This window comes from Lissotriton vulgaris, chromosome 8, assembly GCF_964263255.1.
Source record: "Lissotriton vulgaris chromosome 8, aLisVul1.2, whole genome shotgun sequence".
Lineage (NCBI taxonomy): Eukaryota > Metazoa > Chordata > Amphibia > Caudata > Salamandridae > Lissotriton > Lissotriton vulgaris.
The window spans coordinates 1227157220-1227182360 of NC_141696.1; the positions used below are offsets into that span (position 1 = coordinate 1227157220).

Genomic DNA, 25141 nt, shown 5'->3' on the forward strand with positions numbered 1-25141 from the left:
CTCCGCCTGCTGTACATTGATGGCTACCCACTGCCTGTACCTTTTAGTGTTGCTAGGCATGTGGTTTCTAGGCACCATCTCTCCGTCAATTAGTGACAATACTGTAACCTGCACCCCCCACCCCATACTAACTGGGGCAATCTCCTCCCCAAGCACTATGTGAGCAAGCCCCTGGGTTTTTGCCCAACGGTGGGGGGCTGTGCCCTCTTGGGACACTTGGCATCACTCTTGAAGTGCCTGACTGGATGGCACTCATAGCGCTTGGGGATGAACTTCCTGAGGAAGTATGATCATGGACCTATTCTTCTTCTGCTCAGGTGGGGATTAGGATTTCTGCCCCGCTGAACTGTTTTGTGGACCTTAAGAGAGCTCCTTACTTTTATTTTTATCTATCACTGCCTTTTTTGACCCTGTCCACCCTTTTGGTGATCCCCCCATAGATACCTTCTTGAGCACTCTGGTGCGGACCCAGAGATCCGCCTCCTTTGCAAGCTCTCTGGGGTCAGTGAGCTTGCTGTCAACCAAGTGCTGGCGCAGCTACACAAAACCTGTGCTGAGCATGTGCTCTCTCAAAACAAGATTGTACAACCTAGTAAAATCCCCACACCACACCAAACCCTACCACTCAGTGCCTTACTGTAATAATCAAGGAAATCCACCTAAACCTGGCCCTGCAGTTTCTGTCCCTAAACCTCATGTGATTGTTGCCAAGTTCGGATCACATACTTTATCTGGTCTCCTCCTAACTCTAGTGTTAGCTGGGTGTCCTCTCTACTGTATGTATATGTTTGCAGAGATTTGCACCCCCCAATACTCTGACACCCTGTGCACCCTTAGGACTACTTCATATGCTGAGAACCACCTGTCGATATCATCCCTGACCACATAGCTACTTTAAAAAAACAGTGATTCTCACTGGCATCGTAGTATCACAGATAAATTCCAATTTCAAAAGCAATGATAGCTGTAAACAATGAATGTGTTCACGAAAATAATTTCAATTTCATCAGCAACAATAGCTGTAATCAGTTTCACAACAAGAACTAATAATAATAGGGCCATCACTCAGAATCATCAGTATAGTGACATTTTATAGCATCTTACTTCAACATACATGATTACACAAAAAGTGCACTGTCTCCTATGTGGGAGAGGATCCACCAATCAAAGGTAATGACAATTTACACTATTGATGAGTGACACCGATGGAGGCGTCTAAACTGAGGCTTCGTATTGCGGCTCCCGCAAGCTGCAGCCACAGAAGAGGATCTATTGTGATTTCCACCCTCAGGGAACTATTGTTGAGTTACCAACACATTGAAAAGGATTTTGCCTTGGGCTTTTGCACCATCTTTACCAATCAGAGGTCATTCAGCCACGACACAAACTCAGGGATTTCCTTAATGTGTCACTGAGTGAGTAACTTCACTCTTTTACCACACCAGTTGCTGTCTGGCATGTGTGTAGTTATTTGGGGGTTGTAACTTAGCGAAGGCTAAGTGACATGGATGTCCCTCTACTAATTGGTCCTAAGACCCTATAATCCATAACAGGGTTGAAACGTCATCAATATGAAATACACAAATATGCCTATCAATAGCCTAATTCAGGAATAGTCTTGGATTTACCATAGTCCTTGGACTCCTTTTTGTTTTCTTTGTTGGGAATAGTGGAAATTATCCCTACCTTTGGTTGGTGGTTCCTCTCGCATGGGACACAGTGCACTTAATGTTTGTGTAATCATGTATATTGCAGTAACATGCTATTACATATCATTACATTGATGATTCTGAGTGATGGTCTTATTATTATTAGTAATTGTGAAACTATTTACAGCTGTTGTTGCTGATGGAATTGAATTATTTTTGTGATCACATGGTTTACAGCTACTGTTGCCTTTTAAATCGTAATTATTCTGAAATACTATGATGCCAATGAGAACCACTGTTTTTTAAAAATACTATATACCATGTCTCTCATAGGAGTAAGAGTTGCCCTTGTTTTCACAAGAAATTATCACACTGCCAGGAAACAGGTTTTCAGGAATGTGGACTGTTTTTCATCTCTACTGGACAGTGTGATATCGCAGCCACCATTACTGCCGGACTCTGCCTGCCTAGCTCAGATGTCCAGCTCTCTGAGACTTCGCTCATGGAAAATACTCCTTTCTTCCATGACCAGTTTCTCTCTTGCCAAGGTTCTCTCAGCTTCAGCCTTTTTGAGTTTGGCTATCTGCAGCTTAAAATCTCAGTCTTCCTGTTCGCCAGCTCCTATGGGAAAGGCCTTGTGAGGACACGGTTCTTTATGCTCTGAGAGGGAGTTCCAATTTAGGGCTACACGGTCCTCCTCTTGCTCCTCGGTATCATCTTCACCCTCCTGGTGGACTGCTGTTGCCAGTGATTGATGAAAGTGCACCCTTAAGAGCTCCAGCTTCCTGGTGTTCCTCTTGGCTGGAAGTCCCCTCTCCTTTCAGAACTCTTTGAGCTCAACTACAGTGTAGTATCCGATTCAGATTCAGATATGCTTTATTCGATTTTAACAATGGATAAAAATCATAAAAGCGACAATATAAATATATACACACAATATTTCATGATGAATAATTAAATAGTTCCCAAATTTAAAAACATTAAAAATAGAATTCAACTAGTACATTATCGATCTAAAGCATTTACTTAGTAAAATTAAAAGATCATAGAATTCCCTTTCCTCAGGATACTTTTTAAAAAACCAATCATGATCAGAATGCATTTTCCATTTTCCAATTGCTGTAAACTTAAGTACGCTGGTCTACATTGCCGCCAGGAACCCTGTCTCAAATATTGTCTAATCCATCTTCTGCGTTCGTTCTCATAGTATTTACAGAATAGGGTTACGTGGAATGTGGATTGTGGTGATGATTTGTCGGAGGGGCATGATTCCAAATACCTGGACCAGTTATTTTTTGTGGGGAAAGTTACCAGGTGATGAAATAAATTAAATCTAAACCTAGTCAAAACAAAGCGTTCAAAACAAATGATACATAGGGATAAGTAAGGTTGAATAGTGTAACATACCAAATGTCACGCCTGCCAGTCCGCCAAAGAGCACACTTACCTTGCAAGCCCGTTCCACGAGCATGATGGAGAAGTGGAGAAGTGTGGCTCAGTGGTTAGAGGCGGCAGACCCGGAGGCTGAGAGCGGCCGTGGACCAGGGTTCGATTCCCGACGCGGCAGGGTCTCGGGCTCAAAATTCCACGGACTCGATAATTCTCGCGCCGGTGCCTACTCAACACACGGGGTCACACTCTGCGACTCTGGGCAATAGCTTGCTTAATCTCCACTACGGCCCCTCGCGGCGGGATGCCTGGCTTTCACCTTGTGGATACCCTGCCGGGGTTTCTCACAAGGGAATACCAGGACGGGTTCCCTAAGCAAGCGCCCTGAGACCTTCGGGTGATTTGTGCGCTATATAAGTCAAATTACATTACATTACATGATGAGCAACGGCGCATGGGCGAAGGGATCGGGCAGGACATTAAAGCCTGACCTCCCCGTCACAATACGTTTCGCGCTCTAGTGTTTCCGTCGCCCTCACGACGCATCACTTCCGCCTTGCCATCCTTCGTTTACGCTCCTGAAAGTGCTTCCTGATTTAGGCTTCATTTCGGAGCCTGCCTTTTGCCTATTTCCCTCGATTCCTGGAGGCCGGCCGATTTCCTGGTTAGCATATTATTGAGGCTATTCCCTCGGCTTTCCGCATTTCTTCATACGCGAGAAGTCCAGAGGTTCCCCTTTCGTTTTAAAAGGATGAGTGCTCTTTTATGTCAGAGAAGGTTATCCATTGCCGTTGGAAGTACTGCCAGCTTATCCACAATTGTTATACAGGAGCAGTTGGTCTGTGTGAGTTGTGTCTCTGCTTGCACCCTTATGACCAGATTATTAAGCTCTGCTAGCTTGCAGTCGATGTTGGCGACGAAGATTGAGAGCGAATTAAGGACAAACAGTTGGAGAATAAACCTTGCAAGAATGCAGGGGAGGGTAAACAAAATTTTACTAAACGCAGACTAACAGAAATAGGAATATCTTCACACCGTAATAAGAAGAAAGCTGAAACAGAGCCAGATGGGCAAAAGGAATAGAAGAAGCAGTTGGCAGAGACATAGCGACGAGAGACAAAGGGTGAAACAAGTATATATCGGGGAGAAGAAAGCAATTTGGGGGAGAAATATGTGAGATTCCAGTTTAAAAACAAACAAGCATTGGAAATGCAATAGGTCTCGCATCATTAGAGTTAGTGCTATTAGAATTGTTTATGGTTTTTTTTTGTAAATCTTTAGCATTTTTGTTTCCTGTAGCCAATGCTAAAGAATTACAAATAAAAAAAGCCATAAACATTTCTAAAAGCTCTAATTCAAATGCTGCGAGACCTATTGCACTGTCGGCTGGGGTTTTTTGATGGTGCTGTGCTGGGAGAGAGAGTGGGGAGGGGTTGGAGAAGGGAGGGGGCGTGACACGCCAGATTCCAACAGCATGCACACACACGTCACATGTTTGTAAACAGGAGCAGAGGTGTGACGAATAGCAAGACGGAGCCCAAACAGATACAGTCAGAGGTGCAGCGGTAAGCTTAAAAGAAGAGGTGGCGAGTCACAAAGAGACGCCTGAGTCCTGCGCGCGGCGAGTACTCTCAGTACCTGACATATGGACGCCTGTGTCAGAGTTCCTGCGAGAACGTGTGTCCCTGGTCTGCAGCATTGCTTTCTCTGTGATATGAAATAATCTGGTAACTTTAATCACTGAGGTCGCACATAGATAGAGGGGAGGGCAGCGAGTGGAGTTCGGGGCGGCTACAGTAGAGAGGGGAGGGCACTGGGTTAAGAGCAGGAAACGCTCTGGGGGTCCAAACCTGAGCGGCAAGGTTGTGCTGGGAGAGAGAGAGTGGGGAGGAGAGTAGGAGGAGGAGGGGGGAGGAGAGTAGGAGGAGGAGGGGTAGGAGAGTAGGGGAGGCACGGCCTAGCGGCCATGCAACCAAGAAGTGAAGAGACAAGACGGAGGGAAGGCAGAGAAGGGGAGGGGGGAGGAGAAATGCGACACGGCTGGCAGGGGAGGGGGCGGAGCGGGGAGAGGGTGTGAAAGCCTGGAGTGCGGCTGAGGGAACAGAAGAAATGCGACACGGCAGGCAGGGGAGGGGGCGGAGCGGGGGTGTGGGAGGAGTGCGCCTGAGGGAAAATACATGCAAGGCAGGCGGCTGGGGGCATGTGCACGCGCTTTTAAGCTCAATGCGCATGCGCATTGAGCTTGAATTTCACGGGCACTGCAAGGAATCGCCACGATTCCTTGCAAGTTGGTTAAAGACTGTTTAAGCCCTCATAGTCTCGCAAGCTCGATGCGCATGCGCATCGACAGGCGAGACCTAAAAAGGAGTCTTCAATGAGCAAGTCAATGAGCAGGAAGTCAATATATCACCACACAAATGCAAAATGAGATGAGAAGGTTAATGATAAGACTGACTCAATGAGCGAACAACTCTTTGACTCAGAGCTTGCCATAAAGCAAACAAATATCTACGAGAAAAATAGCTCTGAACTTACCAGTCTGCGTCATCATTCGAACTTGGCTAATCAGCCTGCAAGCCATAAGGGCTGAAAAAGGAGACCTACTGTCAGATATACATGAATGCCTCCCAACGAGAACTTTGGACAAGACAGCAGATCAATTTTCTGTATGAGTAGATGATCACAGAGGTACCACCCCTCCATAGGAGTGAATGACACCTTCTCAAAGATCCCAAGTGAGAATTAACAGAGTCCAAAATAGGCAAGCAAGCTAGAGGTACTAGGTGTGATTTACTGTTACCAAATTTTCGGGAGACTGAAATCTGGAGTGAAAGGAGCTTGACCAGGACTGGTGGAGCTCAAATAATGGCGAATCCTCCCAAGATCCCACAAATCAGAAGTGGATAGAGGTGAAAGCATTGTACGAGAGTTGGAACCACAGAGTTAGTGAAGAGGAGACTGCTAGAGTTAACTGAGGGGTGGCTCATGGAATAGCCACGTGATGTACTGGACACAATTACCAAATTGTGTACCTCATTTCTCGTGCATGATTGAAAGAATCAGGATTGTCTTAATGCTTCATGTGCAAAGCGTATTTTCAATTAAAACTATGCTTCCAGTGGCACAGAAGTTCCACATTTGTAAATATAGGGGCGGGTGGCTTTGCTGCATTTCTGGCTGGGCCTCCTGTAAAATTTGGTTAACACCCAGATGCATTTGAGGGTCATAAGATCTTTCAAGTACCACATGCTGATAGATTCCTACCCTGGAGAAATATCAAAACGTACTTATATCGCGGGTGAGGACGCAAGTAAGCATCCCTATATATACCGGGGATCTAAAGGGAGTGGTTTCTGTATGGGGAGGTGTTGGGAAAAAAAACTCAGGACTGTTTGTTAATCACAATTTCAGAAGAAATGTCAGGTTGTGCTCACTAACAAATCTCCCTCCATACAGTAAACGCTTGTGACTCTGGATATTTCAACTTTAAATAACAAATTATCAAAGCACAAAAAAACCTCAAAAACATTTGTTTACATTAACAAATTTACTTTAATAAACGTTAAACCAACCTGGAATTTCTTGTTTGGACCAACTCCTGGTTTCCAGGCAGGTCCATCAGCATCTAAACTATACATTGTAGACTTTAGTCCATCTTGACGACTTGTTTGTAGCACATTCACCAGCATCTTTTCAGCATCATTGCAAAATATCTTTATGTTCTATGGCAAAAGAACATTAAAATGTTATTGTCATTAATAAAAACGTGTTATGATGCATTTTATTGTTAATGGTATAAACCCAACATAAAACATTTCACCGAAAGTATCCTTTACAACTTTCCGTAAAATACTACCTACAATGCTGTACGGGTCTGGTGTGGCACGAGTTTATCCTTAGGGAGACTTGTGAGGGCAGGTTTAGTATGGACTGCCAACCTCTAATTGCCCCGCTGCCCATTTATCTGGGGCTATGCAGACTAATCTCCCCAGTAGCTTCTAGATGAAGGAACAATTGCTAAACAAAAGGTGCCTGCGCCAGCCCCTTGTCCAGGACCTAGCACTGAGAAGCACATAGAACGGAATGTTTTCTTCGCAGAATAAGAAAGAGAAGAAATAATACCAAACAGAGAACAAGGCCTTACTAAATGCAAACAAGATCTGCCGACATTACGTTTGGCCTATGTCTGCTCAGTTTTTTTATGGTATGGTTTCAAATACAGCTTTCTTCTCCTGGACATTTTTTAAAGAATACATTTGCATGGTGTTAGACCTGTAAGCCCTGGGGTGGTATTTCCCTGTATTTTTTGCCCTTGCCTAATTTTTCACACCTACTTTTTGTTGGCTTTAGGACTCTGGGCACCCTCCCATTGCTTATCAATGCCAGGGTGCAGGTGCTCTCTTCCCCCAACATGGCTGCCACTGACCCCTGCTACTGCAGCGTGGTCTGAATAGGCGCACTCTAGTAGCCAGGAGCTGGCTGGAACCCTTAAACAATGTTGCTAAACCAGCCTGCCAGCCTGCCCATAGCTAGAATGAGGGAAGCTCCTGGCACCTTCCAGAATAGGGGAGGCACCAACTGCCACTGCCAACTGCCAAATGACCCTATATAAGGAAAAGGAGGGAAACCTTCTAGTCAGTTGAGGCATCACTGACCTGGGGAACCCACGCAGGAGTTTTAGGCGAGAGGGCCTAGTGAGGAACCTATGCTACTGAAAGTGACAGGATTTAGGTGCTGCCTCTTAAGCTGGGTGAGGTGTCCCAAGCTAGCTCCCCTGATCTGGCCCAGTGGTAGGGAACCCCGGGGTCCATCTGCAGTGACTGAGGAAAATTCTTCAAGCCTTCAACTCAGAAGCCCCCCCCCCCCTCTCAACAACTTCAAGTAACCAGCAACTAAGAGTGCAGAACCATACAAGCGCCAAGAAGTCTACTTCTCCTTGACCAGAGACTGCTGGGGTGATCGACCAGGTACTGGACTTGTGCTGCTCTGCGCATCCCCTGCTTTTAGCTGGGCCCACCTCGCCCTACCTGCCTCCCCCTGACTGAACTGTTCTGCTGTCCTGGTTAAACTGTGTGGAAAGCGCTATATTCTGCTTCCCCTGTCCAGCGCTGTATTTAAGATTGCCTGCCCTGAGCTAACTGTGCCCCCGTGGTTCAAGCGCTGTGATCCTGAGGCGCTTCTCGCCTCAAGAAGCATCCTGCCCTTTGAGGCGCCGCAGTTGCCCCCACGCGCTCACCTGCTTCGGTGCAAAGCACTGTGACTAGCCCCCGAGGCGCCTGAGGGGACCGCGTCACCATCGCAGCATCGGCGCCGCCTTCGCGACACCTCCGAGGTGCCTCTGGCCTGTCCTGTGGCCGCCTGCCTTTGCGCGGTGTCCAGCGCTGAGATTACCCCCCTCGGCGGCCTCCGTACGCCAGGAGAGGGCCGCCGCCTCGAGTGAGCTGGGCCGCGGTAGGCCCGAAGTCAGTGCGCACCCCACGTGACAGGGGAGCTCCTTTGTCCCGCCCCCGAGGGCCGCGCTACCATTAGTTCTGGTTGGCGCGCCCTCTAGGCGAAGCAAGCCCGGCCCCTGCCTCGTCCCCAGCGCCGGTGCCCTGAAGCTGAGCCTGCACCGCGCTGGGACGAGGGCAGCCATGAGAGGGTTGTAACCCCCTCTCCTCCGCTGAACCCGACGCAAGGGCCCTGGAGGGTCGAAGAAGTGAGGTAACCCCCTGGGGAGGAGGGCGGTGGGCCGGGAGAGGCCCGAGGTCGCCCCTCCCCCGGGGTGTTCCGAGACTGGGCCCTGTTGGCCCCTTTCCCCCTGCAACTGTGCCTCAAGACACCGTATTTACAAGCCTGAAGTGTTTAGCGTGCACCGTATTTACAAGCCTGAAGTGTTTAGCGCGCACTGTATTTACAAGCCTGAAGTGTTTAGTGAACACCGTATTTACAAGCCTGAAGTGTTTAGTGAACACCGTATTTACAAGCCTGAAGTGTTTAGTGAACACCGTATTTACAAGCCTGAAATGTTTGGTGAACAGCGTATTTACAAGCCTGGAATGCTCTAAGTGCACTGTATCCACAGGCCTGATTTGCACCTAGTGCACCCTATGTACAAGCCGGAAATAAGAGGGAGCTTCATTTCACTGTACTGAGTTTTCTTGCAGAGGTGGGCTTCCATAGTCTTCTGAGGAACTGATCGAGGTCGCAAGCCGACCTGAATTTACAAGAAGAAAGGCTTGTCACAAATAAGTAAAGGTTGTGTTCTTTGGAGTTCCTTGTTGGACTGATAAGTACTTGCCGATATGTTGTATTACCTGTAAGGAAAAGCGTCCATGAGAGGTTCTGATGTGATATTTAAATGCATTACCATAGTCGCTTCTTGTAGGATCCTCCAGGTTAATACAGTTACCCCGTTGCCTGTCAGATAGTTTGATACGACAGGCGGGGTCAGTTAGTGTTGCACTGCTAGATGATCTGGTTGATAATCTAATGAAATGTTCACCTATTTATTGGAGATGTAACTGGAACGTAATTCATGAAAAGTCTCAATGTGATGCTGACGAATTAATAATGCAACGCTCTATTTGAAAGCTTATATAAAAGATCTTGATTCTTTCAAATATAACTTCTGGTGTGGTCTCCATTATTGCGTCACTGTGTCTTACATTGGATGTGTGCGTTAAGTAGCTGCTTTACAAACAAGCCCCTGGCTGCCTTGCTGCTCGTGCCATGCTACCCCCTTGAGCGCTGGTAACCCCAGGTCTCACACATGGGGTTTGTAAGGAATTCATTTTCACCAAATATTAACGTTCAACGACTTCTTGCTCTAATAAGGAATATCGATTGCACATAAAAACGTGGTTATCCGGAAGCCCATGACAGAGCAGACTTATTGATGCAAGTTGTTACTGCAGCCTTGCAACTCTGTACAAGTCATTCCAGAAGCCGCGCCATTCACTGTCATGGAGACAAAATAAATTACTTACCTGTCACTAAAGTTCTTCGGCGTTAGTTTCTTTCATAGACGCACACACTTGAGTCATTCCCTGCTGCCGAGCTGGGAGTGCTACGGAGTACTTAAAATGGAAGCTTTGACTGCATGAAGGCTGTAAAAAGGCCACTGTAGCAGTACAATCACGTCCCTGGAAACTACGCGAACTTCAGCCAATGAGGTGAGACGACAGTGAATACCACTCCACAGAGGCCTCTATACCTCGGATTTCCAAGTAAGAGTATAATAGAACAATGAGGTGAGCAATAATAAGGGAGGGGGGTGCCTCACGTGAATCTTTGAAGGATACTGAGTCTGGAAAACGGTAGTAACTGGTAATAAATGTATTTCTCCCCCATAATTTGGTATTTCGTAGATTTCCACGTTTGAAACACAACAGGAAGCAAAACGCCGTCATTCTTTTTTTCATTAATCCTTTTTAGTTACATTTACAACCCATGCGCAGAATATACCAACAATTGCCATCGAGCACAGCAGCATATAGGGACGGGGGAGCAAGTACATAGCAAGGAGGCATAATTGATGTCAGGTCGGTGTTTAGGCAAACAAGGGACTCCCCATCAGTTGTGCTAGCAGTGAGCCGGAGAGAATGCCCTAAAGTTCATGACTGTTTTCTTGAACAATAATGGCTGAACTGATGTGTGTCCCAAAAGCGAGACAGTGAGAGAAACATGTTTTTAGCAAGACTAGCAAAATGCAGCAAGAACACAGGGATTTGGCGAAATGGAGAAAGGTTGTTGGCCCAATACAAACCTCTTAAATTTCATTCTGAAAACTTTGTTGTTTTTTTTATTGATCTTGCCTGTTAGAGTATCTCTCACAAGTTTATAAAGATGGCTAGAATGTAATTATCATTGAATTCACGAGCCAAGCTGTTTAGTTCATGATGGGTCATCCTGAATAATGTAGCCATTGCACTGGGAAAGGAGATGCGGGTTTGCGCCCAATGGTATGGGAGATGTCTCAGAGGGAAAAGGAGATATGTGCACTAGTACTGTCTGAGCCACACTTGGGAAACAAGGTATGACTGTACAGATCATTCTTTATCTTTCGGATGGCCTATTGGAATGATGGGATGAGGATGGAGAGCCATATGCAAATGCCTTTGAACATTTGATTAAAATAATATTGTACCATGTACCCCGCTGTGCATGCCTGCCCGTGGAAAACTGTAATTTTCTGTTAATCTTTGCTGGGAATAGTGCCAAATCAGGTTTGCTTCTCTCTGGAAAGGACGTGTTGAGGCTAACTAGGCTCATTTCCCCACTCATGCCATTCCCCAGATGCACGACAGGAAGTGTAGGCCCATTTGGGGTGTGTGCCTGGCAGATGTTACCATGTCTGTGACATCTAGTGCTGGATGGCTTTCTGCTAAAGCAGCCAGGCTTCTCTGCAGAGAATGGATGACCTTGTTCTACACTATTAGCTTAGAACAGGTAGGTTCAATTTTCTGTTCGAATCAATACTGATGACCCTTTGATTTTGTGCAAGAAGAATTTTATTCCTTGTCTGAAGGCCCTCAGTTCCAAGACATTTATATGCAAGTTCATGGCCAGGCCCTGCAGATGTGCCTGCATCCTCCCATGGATGCATTCTTTGTCATAAAGAAGCTTGCCTCTTGATGCAGAGGTGCTGGTGCATCGGCTAGGGTGGTAGAACTTGAGGATGTAGTTGGACGAATTGGAGGTTATAGTCATATTTTGTTTAGTTCTAGGGCCTATTTGTCTGACGACATTGTGTTCCACTAGAGGAAAAACACAGAGTTCCTCCCTCCACAGGGGCGTTAGGTGTGGATGGAGCTGTGACCCGTGCTGTCAAGAAGGCAGCATTGTCTATTGGCGTTATATCTTTTGGTCTGGAGTAACTGCTTAGGGCAGGGCGATGGAGGTGGCACCATATACTGTGATTGTGGGTAGTCTTGGAAATAGCATTGTTGTTGGGGCCGTCATGGCTCAATTAGTGAATTAGAGAGAGATGAAGCTTAGTGGCTAAAGCTGCTGACTTAGGAACATGGGAAACCAAGTTTGAATCCCGGCTTTGGCTGAACATCCTGTGATTGTAGCCAAAGCACAATCTCCTCGGCCCCCCCCCACCCCCTACACCCCCCCTCCAAAAATAAGATAAGACAAACTGGTCCGGTTGTAACATATTCTAAAGCCCTTACGCTCGGTTCGGGCTATTATAAAAATGGACACACAAAAGAAACAGGAAACTAAAGAAGAGCAGTATGAATGATGCCCTCTTTGGTAAGAAGACTGGCTTCTGCATCTACAAAAGGGGAGTCTGTGTCTAAGTTGCATGGCACCCAGTAACCTGCCAGTATCAGAGTCCGTCCACATTTCTTTTGAGTGGAGCTTCCCAGTCTACTCATATATCAAGGATCCTACTTTGGCGAACGCTGGTCCACATCTTGTAGTTGCACCTCTTAAGAGGAGTTAGCAGTTCTGTTGTACATTCCTGCCACTGAGGACACACACTTTCCTACTTTCTCAAGTTGTCTTCCTTTCGTCAGTGGGAGCAGTGTATAGAAAGCAGGTTTCCACATCTTCCTCTTCGCCAGAATCTGCTCTAGGATATTCGATGAGAAAGAATAGTATCTTCAAGGCTGAACTTTTTTTGTTGAGTTGCGGGACCACCACAATCAGTATCGCCTTGTTCTTTAGTCCCTTCTGCCAAATATGGATAAGAAACTGGAACATGACACTCGGAAATACAGCACACTCTTTGAACATGTTGCGTGCATAGGCTGCCACCCACCTACCTAAGCAGCTCTGGAAGAGGCGGAGGACTTCAGAGGATGTACAATTGTCAGGGCCTTTGAAAGGCTGAGCGAAAAGAGTTTCACAAAATGTTGTCACCACTGGGCAGAAGACGCCAATATACAATAAGTATAATTGCCTAGAATGGCCTGGCGAGGATTATTCTCTTAAGAAATGGCACCAAAGAACTAGTTACTTTGGTAACGCTTTTTCTGATATTGTAAAAAATTGTAAATTGATACTTGTATAGCGCACTACCCACCCACAAGGGTCTCCAGGCGCTTGTACGAATACCGCTGTGGAACCCATCCTGGCTTTCCCTGTGAGGCGTCCACTCCTGGACACCCCCAAGGTGGAGGCCAGGCATCCTTAGCGTTGTGGGGGCCGTTGTGGAGATTAAGCAAGCTATTGCCCAGAGTGGCAGAGTGGGACTCCATGATTGGAATAGGCACCGAGGCGAGAATTATCAGGTCAGTGGAATTTTGAGCCCAAGACCCGCTGAGACGGGGAATTGAACCCTGGTCCCGGCCTAGACCTCTGCATCAGGGTCTAGGCCGGGACCAGGGTTCAATTCAGGGTTCTGCAGTCAGACCCTGACTGCAGAATACTCACCGTAGAACATTCCCCAGACGCTGAAATCAGCTTCTTTCATTAGATTTCCATGCCAAAAACGCAGAGCCACTTAAAAAATGTTTGGAACTGTGTGCAGTTTAGAGGGATCGTTTAGGTGAAAGGCCCAGTTCACATATTGGGAGGGTCGGCGAGGAATCTGGTGTTAAAAGTCTCTACCAGAAAAAGCGTTACAGGGAGTAAATAACTTGTTCTTCTGACAGACTCCTAATCGCAGATTCCTCACCTTAGAATAAGTACCCAAGCAATAGCTCCCTTGAGGTGGGTCTGCTCACCAGCTTAAACCGAGCAGTAGTGCTTTGTGGGTGTGTAAAGCGACGCCCACGTAGCAGCTTGGCATATTTCCTCAAACTTAAGCACATGATAAACTAACAGGGCTTCAGCAGATCCTATAATCGGCGCCAAGAAACCAATATGTGTACGTGTGCTTTACAAGACGAATTAACATAACAGGAACCCTCTATGCTAACACAATACTATTGGCTTTGGCCCTGGTATAATGGGGCTGCAAGCTTTTAGGTGGCTGTTTGTTAGCTACTCTGCAAAAATAAAAAAATGATGGTCAAAATGCTGAACAATGTAAAAACTCACCCCAGTACAGAGATCTGGGCCTAAATCCATTATTTTTTTACTGACCACGCCTTTACAGTTTGAACCCGGCCATATGCAAATCAGTCTTGACCCTGTTCCCCTTGGGGACAATCCAGCCCAAACTGCCAGGTCAAGCCCTCCCTGGACCAAAAAAAAAAGCATTCTTAAGTTGGAATTTCGAAGTCAAGCAACACATCGAACCGAGATGGAAGTGTCCATGGCACGGGCGTCAGAGTCCACGGTGTTGATCCTAGAATTAATGATGTGTCTAGATGCTTTCCGACCAGCCATATTTACCTCTTAAAAGTGGCCATTCACATAAGCGCGTATGTGTGACAGCATCATTTAGGCCATGACTAACAAGGCATTAGTGTAGTGTCCGAGAAGGTAGTTAGCTTTTAAACATTTTAGGCGCTACTCCCTACCGAGAAGGCCTTCTTACCCTAAGCCTCTAGAAGTTTAGATTCCCTATCTGAAGGAACAGTAGGGAAGGCACCACCCTATTGGGTTCTTGAACAAGTTGCTTGAATGGCCACAATTTCTGGCAAAGAATGAGTTGAGAGAAATGGTGAGTCACCTGGCGCCGAACGGTAAGAAAAGGGCACAAGTCTATCCAACACTGATGTAGATGATGGCTTCTCCCAAGCTGCCGGAGTGCCTCATTGAAGGGAAGCAAGTGGCTGATGAAGGCAAGAGGACCTCGGTGAGAACATTAGTTTTAGCCACTGCTGAGGGTAGTTATAAGTCGAAGGCCTCTGTGGCTTTCACCATGAATTTGTGCAGACACAACCTCAGGCATTGTGGACCAGTGGGGAATGTCATAGCTCACTCTGGGAAAGTAACCAAGCCACTTGAAATACCTGTAAAGGGCCCTGGTCTGGTACACGACAGAGAAGATATTCCACAGGGTCTTAATCTGTGCCACATAATTTTTCATTCTGTTTCAATTTACGTGTTCACTCTTCCTTGCGCAGTTTATACCCCACTACCCTTTTCTGTATGCGTATCTTAATCCGTGCCGCATAGTTTGTTGAGGCGTGCTTTGTAAGCCTCCTCTTCCAATAAACGCTGTGCATCTCTGTATTCAATTCAATTGATCTTTATTTCGGCAAAACTTTGCCATAAAAGATTTACACATCATATACATTTCATTAAAATATACACATTAAATCCCATGGAGGCAGTGGCACTAGAATCGATAGTGCAGCGCCAAATGTCATCGGCTGAAACGGCGGAGACATTGGAAGTTGCCGAGGAGCCATTGAGCCTGAAGGAGCGTTGTATGGCCTCAAGATCACTGCAAAGATGTTTCTCATGCGGTTAAGGAACGCCACTGAATCCGATGCTGGAGCTGGAAAATCAAGGAATGTTGATGCTGGTGCCAGAGACCAGTGCAGAAGTTCTGGCGCAGCAGGTTCCAGTCGTGATGGCGGTCTGTCTGGGGCCGGACCCAACAGAGGAGCAGGTCTGTGCGGATTATCCTCAGGTGTTTAATTGACCAGCTTAGGCTCCAAGGATGAAGACCCGGTTGGAGACAGAGAGCATCTCAAAGACTTACCATTAAAGTGTTTCTTAAGACGTTTCCTCCGCTTGGTAGACGAGAAAGAGCGAGAGCAGGAATAACGTCAAGAGCGCTTTCGACATTGATGGTTGTCTTTCACCCTGGCAATCAAGAGCTTGGCCTCCTGCTCCTTGATGGCCTTGTGGAGCATGCTGATGCATGAGGAGGAAGTCTTTGAGCCCTGGTCGGACACTAAGCACCATAGAGAGAATAAGTGGACGTCCATGATGGATAGCTGTCCCTCACAATCCCTACAGGGTTTAAAAACCTATTTCATAGGTGGTAACAAACTGTGGTACTGCTTTTACAAACTTTGTATGAATAATTTCCTCAGAGAAAGAAAAGCTTGGATAGGCGTTGAAGGTGGGGAGAAAAAGGGATCCGACGTTGATGCCCTGGAGCGGGTGCATTATGTCCTCTGCCTGACGTCACTTCCTACACCAACTAAGCCAGAACAGGCAGAACTTGGGGGAGCATGAGCATTTTGAATTTCTATTTCTTCAAGAAGATGTTGAGAAAGTGCAGATCAAGGATATGACGAACTCCTGCGCTCATCTTTGGCACCAGACAGTAGTGGAAATAACAACCACAGCCTACTACTGATGCAGCCACCTTCTCTATGGCTCCCTTGTCCATGAGAGTCTGCACTTCTTGATAGCAATGAGAGATGGTCCTCTGTCAGCCTATCATAAGTGGGAGGCATTGGAGGTGGGGTAGTCATAAAAGGGAAGGGGTAGTCATAAAAGGGAAGGAGTAGCCCCTTTGGATGACCTTGATAACCCAGCAGTCTGACTGGAACACTTGACCTCTGCAGAGGGTCTGCTGCCTCCACCATCACTTTCGTGAACACCGGATGGTCACAGGTAATGCTGAAATGGAGCACACAAGTTGAAAATGCTCATGGACCACTGAGGGCCAGGAGGACAGGGATGTGGAAATATGCATCTTGCAGGTCCAGCGCTAACATCCAGTCTTTAGGGCAGACAGAACCTGAGCCAAAAGGAGCATTTTGAATTTCTCTTTCCTCACAAAGTTGTTGAGAGAGCACAGTTTTAATACAGGATAGAGGCCCCCATCCTTTTTCGGCACCAGAAAGTAGTGGGAATAACATTTATGCCCTACTCCTGGTGCGGGCATCTTCTTGATGGCTACCTTGGCCAGAAGAGCCGGCAGTATTTCCCGACAAAGCAGGGAGAGATGGTCCTACATTAACCACTCTTGGAATTGTGGCAAAGGTCAAGGGGTTTGCACAACTGGAAAGGCATACGCCTTCTGCACAATTTGGATCTCTCACTTGTTGGAAGTAATTTCAGACCATTGGAGTAAATGGTGCCGGATTCGGCTACCAACAGTTTGGCTGTCCTGGATGGAGGGTGCACTAAAGAGGCTTAGAGGCTGCGGCAGCCGGAGGTGTAAGGGAACTGGACAGCTCGCTGGATCGGTGATCTGTGATCCTTGTCCAATAAAGTACTGAGTGGTTTGCTGGACTGCCATGTACGGCTGGGTATGTGCCCAGACTTTGTCCGCTGTGGGGCGAAAGGACTGTTGCTGGGACATGGACAGTTATAAAAAGCCTTAGAGACCTGGCGGTGACCCGGCTCTCCCGAAAGTGCTCAAGCACTGTGTCAGGTTTGTCACCACTAGACAAGAGCCATCAAAGGGAATGTCAATATAGGTAGGCCGGACATCCCTCAAGAACCCAGTGGACCATGGCTCTACACAGGGGAGTTCCTAGTTTCCCACTAGGCCCTGCGCATTGGAATAACATAAACAGTAGTATCGACGTGGAACTGCTTATATTCCAGGCCTCCACTGACTATGCTAAACTTAATTGGGTTGTGTTACCAACTAGCTCAGAGGTCACTGGAAACTTTCTTCTCTGCATAGGAAGTGATCAGCTTCCTTGGCACAGACAAGAAGGGATTCAGTTTTCCAACAACCGTGCAACATGACAACTTTGCTCCTCAGATCAAGAGTCGATCTCTAGGGTCGTGTGAAACAATAGACATAGATTTCACTCAGTCAGTCTAGTGCAGTTTACTTTCACGGTATGTAGAGAATAGAGAGACGGGCGTTTGTCAATAAAGGGTTAACATTTATTGAACAGTCTTTCTTCTCGTACAAGAGAAATGTATTGCCACAATTGCAATAATTGTTATTATAAAAAGTACGTACAGTAAGATAAGTATTGCGAAATAGAACTGTAAAAGCATTGATATGGTTTCTTAGCCATACAATGGTTTAAAAGTAATAAAACATATATACAGTCATATATACATTAGGCTAACATACTCAACTGGTGCTTCTAACTAAGCCTACCCCAGTGTGCCTGACCTAAGCCTAACACGTGAGAAGGGGAGCAAGTAAGTAGCTTTAAGTTAAGTTGGTTTTGCCAAGGTTTGTTTCAAGAATTCTCGTCTAAGGGTTTAGTCAACACCATACCTCTGAATAGAATGATGGAGGATTGGTATCTCCTTCAGGGGTCTCTCTCGATATCCCAGTCACCCGCGAGGGTAAACCGGAAGCGCCGGGACTGGATTTCTCTGCACGAGAAATGCAGCGGCTCTCTTCAGCGCGTCGAGGAAGGAGGGGTGACAGCGTCCGCGGGCAGCTGGAATCTGCTGGATGTCTTCGCAGAGGACGGCTGTTCAGCTCCTTAAGCGTACTGCACCATAGTTCGCGCTGTAGCGGCGATAATGGTAATCAGCAGCTTCACCACCACAGGATAGCAGGCTGCAGCGACAGAGTGCTAGATTTACCAACACAGGGTCATGCAGGCAGCTGGCATCAGCAACAGGCAACGAACTCGCATTGCTTAAGGCAACGTTGGTAATATTTATACCTGACAGGTGCCGGGTTTGACGCAAGTTTGCTGGACATAAGACGTCAATTAAAGATGTCACTAGGAAGTGACAGTTATCAGTTGCTCATTAGAGTTCCATTACTAATCAAACCATAGCAAGCGGGGATTTCCAGGTTTGCTAAGTTTTTATCTTGTTGAAGAACTCGGAGTGTTATCTAGGAATATCAGATAGTGACTGCTGCTCTGTCATTGCACTAATTGGTCGCAAAGGAAGTAGCAGAGAGTCATGCTGGAATGTGGCTCTGTTCGTGTGAGGCCAGAGATGACTTTTCAGAAAATCGCACTTAAACGGTTATGCCAATATAGGGAATAAATGGATTTATAGCCGAATAGGGGCATAAGGTCACAGTATCGATCAGGAACCTAGATAAGCACGCAACACCCACTCCACGTTTTCATGTCCATCAAAATTACTAAAACTAAGCAATAAGATGCATGTGTAACATTGCCCACCCCAAAATACATAAATGCATTCGAAATAGGCGTACTTGTAATACATGGAATTTAGGTACTGTACGTTTTTTTAAAGCATATTAATCATTCAAAAAATTATTGCATATGAAATCAATGAACGATTATGCAAAAAGAATTACACATGAAGTATCTCTGACAGAAGAAAGGCGAGATAAATCATCACATAAAAATGCATTGTAATAACATGTGTGCTAGAGGCTGGTGTAATGTTGTTATGTCTCTAGATGTGTTTAGAAATAGAAGTGTGAAGCTTCTGTTCTCTAAGAATAGTTTTTACGTTAAGCAAAGAATTGTTCGTGCCAAAAAAGGTCAATTATTAAAAATGTCCAATTCCCCAAAAATTTTTTTAATGCTTGAACGGGGAAACAGAGTTCCAAAGCTTATTGCAGTCTTTGTTGATCAAAACTGAAGGCCGAATTCAGAGTTCATGGGAACGCTGTGTGTCGGAAAGCTTCTCAAAAAGTTATTGTTTCTCTGTGGGTGAGAACATCGTATCAGACAGGCTCTCAAAGAATTGGTCTACAAATTCAGGTGATAGTTCAACCAAATTAGATAGCGCTGTAACTTGGCAGGTGTGAGAATGATTGCTGTCATCGAAGGCAGGACCAGCAATGCTCACAGAACGTTGTACCTGGATGATGTTGCTTTTGTCACTCGCTCCACTGTTACCACTTGGCTGTAGTACAGGAGTCTCCACAAATGCCGTCATCAGGATTGGTAGCCGCTGGGGACAACACAATGCGTGAGCCGTTATTGGACTGAGCAAAGTATCGACGTCCATTGGTACTGCTGATGGAAGTGAAAGACAGATGTCCAACACGCATTCATCGCCGCAAAGCATACACCGTAGCACAGGTAAAATGCAATTTTGCCATATCGGTCTGAACGAAAGGAACCAGGTCATGTTTAGATCTCTCAGCCTGGCCAATCCGAGGACGTTAGTTATCCTGTCCCTGTAGCGCATTGCTAGGATTGTCTCTTCCATTCCCATGGGAGCTATGTCTGAGCCGAGGCTTGCCATAACGAAGCAGGAGGGTCAAAAATAGAATCCCTGCGACGAGTCCCAAAAATAATGGTATGCCGCCAAAAATGGAGTGCACAAAATTAGGAAAGATACCCAAAATTGCCTGGAAGGGTGTTAGCAGTCCCGTAAAGACTGTCTTAAATATGCCTGGGATGCTTGTTGCACTAGACATGTTAAGGAGTTGGCTGAACATTTCTACGAAATGCACGGGGCAATTTGTTGATAAAAGGTCATGAACCTCAGTAGCCGTCCTTGCGACTAGAAGATCATACGTCTCTTTAGATGACGTTATAGGTACTGTTGTCTGTAAAAGTACAGATTTCATTTTGCTTAATGTATCAATTCGTATAGAATAGAGATTCAAACGAGGCCAGAGGGGAGTCACTATGTCTGGAGGCCCGCTCGGGAACAATGCTTGCATACAACATTTGACCATGGACGTAACTTGTATTAGATAACTTTTCCCTGGCGTCAGGCCACAACATCTGTGATCCGTTCTAAGAATGTAACTCCCGTTTGCGAGTTGCATAAAGAAGGGCTCTATCTGAGTTGCAGGTGTGACTAGCTGGTGGCATGAAAGGTTGTTTGAATTTCCATCACATGCTCCGTGTAAATTAATACCCTGACACAAAAGTATACCGCTTAGTGAGTGTTTACAGTTGTCACCACTAAGAAATACATTTTTGTCACTGTCACTATAGCAAGAATGAGTGTATGGTAATTTCCATTCGGATTTTACATATCCCTTACCCAATTGTTCATATTGGCCAGCAGGTATGTACTCAAGGCACTTTTTAAATCGGAAAGTTGTAATCGGAATTGTGATAATTCCGTGTATTATCCATTCAATGACAGGACTCTCTGACATTGTCAATGGTAATCTCTCGAGTTTTTCGATGCTCAGGATTGTATAGTCTGCTCCTTTCTGTGCCAAACTGATCTGTTTATCAGTAAGGTTAAAACTGGAAAATAATGACGTCGTGTTGATTAAACGCCAAGGCACATAGCCTGAACGAAGATTTTGCAGCATCCAGCCTAATTCTATAATAGAGCGTAATTGAGATTGGCCATGTTCTAACATTAGCAAATCTCTGTCTATCACATCAAAGGCAGAGGATACAATATTGTCCAAAGAATATATTCTGGAAGACAGAGTCGTTAACCCATTGTCTACCACAGAAAGTGATTTCTCCAAATTAATACGATCAATTTCTCGTATTTTTTCAGCAGTTTCAATTTGCTTTACTTTCCAAGCCTCGTTGTAAGCAGCATAGATACTGGTCGCTATGAAACGCTTTTGACGCTGTTTGCGTGGTCCAAGAATGAAATCGCGCAAATCAGCACCATCTTTTAATAAAGACAAGTGTTGCTTAATTTCAGCCAGTGTGGACGAAGTTAGCCATTCAAGGCAGAGTTTCCCTACACTGTATGTGGTTATAATCCCTGGATGTTGTCTCTGGGAGTATCTAGAGTCTAATCTGGTCATTTTTAACCCCTGTGTTTTATTCAGGAATCTATCTTGACAGCTATTTGTGTCTGTAGGCCAGATTAACCACTTTTTCCAATCAGGATGTGTTCTGTTGAAATGTAAAATTTGTGACACGTCTAACTCAATATCTGTGGTTGTATTCTCAGGTATTGGCTTTGGTATAGACGGTGTTTTAAGGTCTTTGATCTTAGCTAGGCCAAGACAAGATGTTTGGTGTATTGTGTCATTAAAAAATAACATTTGTTCAGGTATCATGCAGGTTCTAAATAGTGCTTCTATGCCTTGCACCTGCCAATCTTTTGTACCCCAAATTGTTTTCGTTTCAATATTATTTTTCCAATAATCAAAACCAAATGTCATCATTTTGTCATAAAATGCTTCGGAATATATCAATTTAGAATTTGTCAGCATTGTTTTCATTCCTGTTTTATCTAACAGTTTATAATAAAACGTTTCTGCATTACTTGTGTTAAACCCTGAGAAGTATTTGAATTTCTCAAAAAATGCTTTAGAACTGCTTTTAGGTGGTGTAGCACAATGTTCCCATTGATTATACATAAAAACATTTCTAGGTTGTGCAGATTTATGCAAGTAATGATCCCCATAGTGGGTGTAACAGAATAACTGCCCATAACTAGATGAACCTTGTAAATAATCATGATCTGTGAATCTAGCTGACATTACTAAATCAGACATCATGTCATTAATACTGTTAAAGTCCCAATCATCAGAGAATGTACTTGGTGTCACAAAGTCACTTAAGGAAACCTTTAGTTGATGAGGATACTTCAGGATTTCGACCGGACCATAGATCTCATAGTCTGTTTTCTCCCATACTACCCCACCAGGTATTGGAATTGCTGTGACATTTACTGTTGACAGTTCTCTTTTCTTCACGTGGGATGATCTGTATGGTTTCAGGACTAGGTTGATGTTCTGACTTGCTGTGTCCATTCAATTGTAATGAACTTCCCTAAAATTAAAACTAAAATTAGGCATAGTAGGAGTATGAATACCCCTGAGATAATCCAATGCTCAATCAACGGTGAATCCAGATATAGTTCTTTGATTTGTTGAAGGAGTCCTGTTCTTTTTTCTTTAGAATACTTTTTAGTTTCTGGCATCACTTCGGGGTCATTTAAATCTTCAGAGAAGTTGTCGAAGTTGATGAAATAACCAGAGGCAGTTCTGTCAATTGATGGGATTGTTCTTTCAATCTGTCTCTCGGTAGCACTTTCTGATGCCACATCATTGTAGACTGGTGTTGTTTCTTGACGAACTGTTTCAATCTGTCTTTCAAGAGGCACGAGTTCCATGGCATTATTGCATAGTCCTTCATTGTGCACTGCAGGCTGATCGAATGTGATTAGTCTTTCAGTTTGAACCTCTTGGATTGTTGCAAGTTTGGGTATTCTGTTGTTTCTTGGGAGTCCACTGGGCCTACTGTTGATTATAGGCCACATGCTTGTGGTTTTACCAGATCGATAGACACAACTCTGTTCTCCTTTTTACCAGCAAGGGGCGGTAGCACAACTGATCTTGTTCCGGTGACTTCTAAGACAGGTACTGCTTTTCTGTAAGAAGGCCCAAATTCCTTCTTAACCGCGATCTTTTCTCTGACTAGATCCCCAATCTTTGGAATCCAGACAGGCCTTGCTGGGGCTGTTGCGGGTGGTGCCTCGTCAGTGGTACTTGGCTGTTGCTTTAACTTTATGTTGCTTAATGATTTTCTTGTTTCATTCAGTTCCTGTAAAACAGCCAAACGGTCTTTTACATCAAAGTGCGTTGTTTCTTCTTGTACCACCGACATCTGACTATCGAGGTCCTGAACGCGCATTCTAATTCCGAACAATAGTTCGTATGGCCTGAAACCTTTTAGAGAATTTCTTGGCATGTTGTTAAGACTAGTCTGGACACTTATTAAATGTTTGACCCACCCAGCGCCTGAACCTAATACCTTCGCTGTTATAGATTGCTTTATGTCACGGTTTTTTCTTTCTACCACACTATTCCCTTCGGGGTGCGACGGACAAGAATACCGCAACCCAATTCCCATGCTGGCCATGGCCTCCTTATAAGCTCGAGAGCTGAAAGCAGGACCCTGATCAGAATGGAACGTGGTAATTGCGTATATGCCGATATTGACTCACAAATCTTTTATAACCGTTCTAGCGTCAGCCGAGCGCTGGAGGCCTCATTTTTTAAGTGCTTTTCGTCTTAACGGTGTACACTGGGAAGCGCTTCTCTTCTTTGATTGCGCAGATAGACCGCGTTATGCAGTCTATCAGGATTTCTGAAACTATACTTGCCGGTTCATCACTGCGATCTCTGTTGCAGTCTGGACAGTTCTTTGCGAAGTCATGAATTCCTTCACTCATGTCCGGCCACCAGTACTCTGATTGCAATTCTTTCAGAGAGGCTTTGATTGTTTGGTGTCTCAGACCCAATCCCATGTGTGCTTCCAGTAAGAGGAAGCCCCTCCTGCTCCTGTTTGGAATTACTCTGTCCCCCACTCCAGGGATTCGAGCAAAAGGAACGGAGTTTGCATCGATTATGTATGCATAATTGAGTGGATAGTTTACGGGTAGTGCTGCACAGTCGCCTTTTACGGTCGTTTTTACTGCCAGCATGGTTTCCCCGTCTATGTACTTATCTGTACGCTTTTTTGTGGCTACGGAAGCCGGGTTAGTTGCTTCCGCTGTGGCTGTATTAGCCAATGAATTCCCTGCAACGTGAACGCCATCACGTTGAAGACTCTGTGCGTGAATCACGTGAGTCTTTTGTAGTTCTTTGTGTAAAAGAGCTACCTCGTTCCAGAGCAATTTATGCTTTATTGTGGCACCTGTGTCGTCTTTGTAGTCGTTTTCGATCCTACTCTGCAGTTTATTGTTGTAAGAGTTGACGCAAAAATGAGAATCGCACACGATAAGTGTCGGGAATTCACGTTCTGCATTTTCTAGCGCCATCTTTAAAGATCTGATTTCAGTTCTTTGAACCGAACAGTTTCTTACAGATTCAGTTTTTGTTACTTTCGGTCTGAATTTACCGCACAGCCAACGACCTTTAATGATCGCACACGCTGCATTGTAGGATTTTCTCTCTACGTTAAAATGCTGTACAAAGCTATCTGTATAGATTATACAGGCGTATTGTGGGAGAGGCAGGATTTCGATTGGCAGACGATATTCTTCTTCATATTCTAAATCATTCAGTTCTTTGTATTGCGGGGCGAAATAGTATTTCACGTCTTCCGCTCCTAGAGAATCTATGCACTGTATCCATTTCGGATCCAGTGATACTGTAGGCAGGTTTACCAGGCTGAATAGCGCCTCGAAGGCGGATTCCGCTGTAAGGATATTAATCCGTTTGCCGTGTGCTAGTTCTCGTTCATTTGCTAATGCGATTTGCACTGCTTTCACAGTTCTTTCTGTGTGACTGAATGTTTTTTCTGCTTGTGTGTACAAGTGAGATTTAATTGAAATTGGTACCTTTTCTCCCTCATTAGAGGTCAGGTACGTGAATCCGCATCTTCCTGGGATGACTCGGATTACAAGATCACGTGTGTTGTCACGTGTATCTAATTTAGTTTTTGCTAACATGTCTGTTTGCAGTGATCTCAAAATTTCTGTGTGTTTTTGAGTCCAATTGATTTGTTTTAAATCAGGTTTTATTAGTTCGTAGAGAGGTTTAACCCTCTCTGCGTAATTTAGAATGTAAG

At 45.2% G+C, this 25141-nt stretch overlaps 1 protein-coding gene across 1 annotated transcript in view; it reads right to left on the reverse strand.

Moving 5' to 3' along the window:
- BRCA2 (BRCA2 DNA repair associated) overlaps positions 1–25141 on the reverse strand; it is a 616646-nt gene that overhangs the window by 45222 nt on the left and 546283 nt on the right. Inside the window, exon 27 of the mRNA XM_086935127.1 lies at positions 6611–6760. Within this exon, the coding sequence (XP_086791253.1) occupies positions 6611–6760 (150 nt within the window). The remainder of the gene's footprint in view (positions 1–6610; positions 6761–25141) is intronic.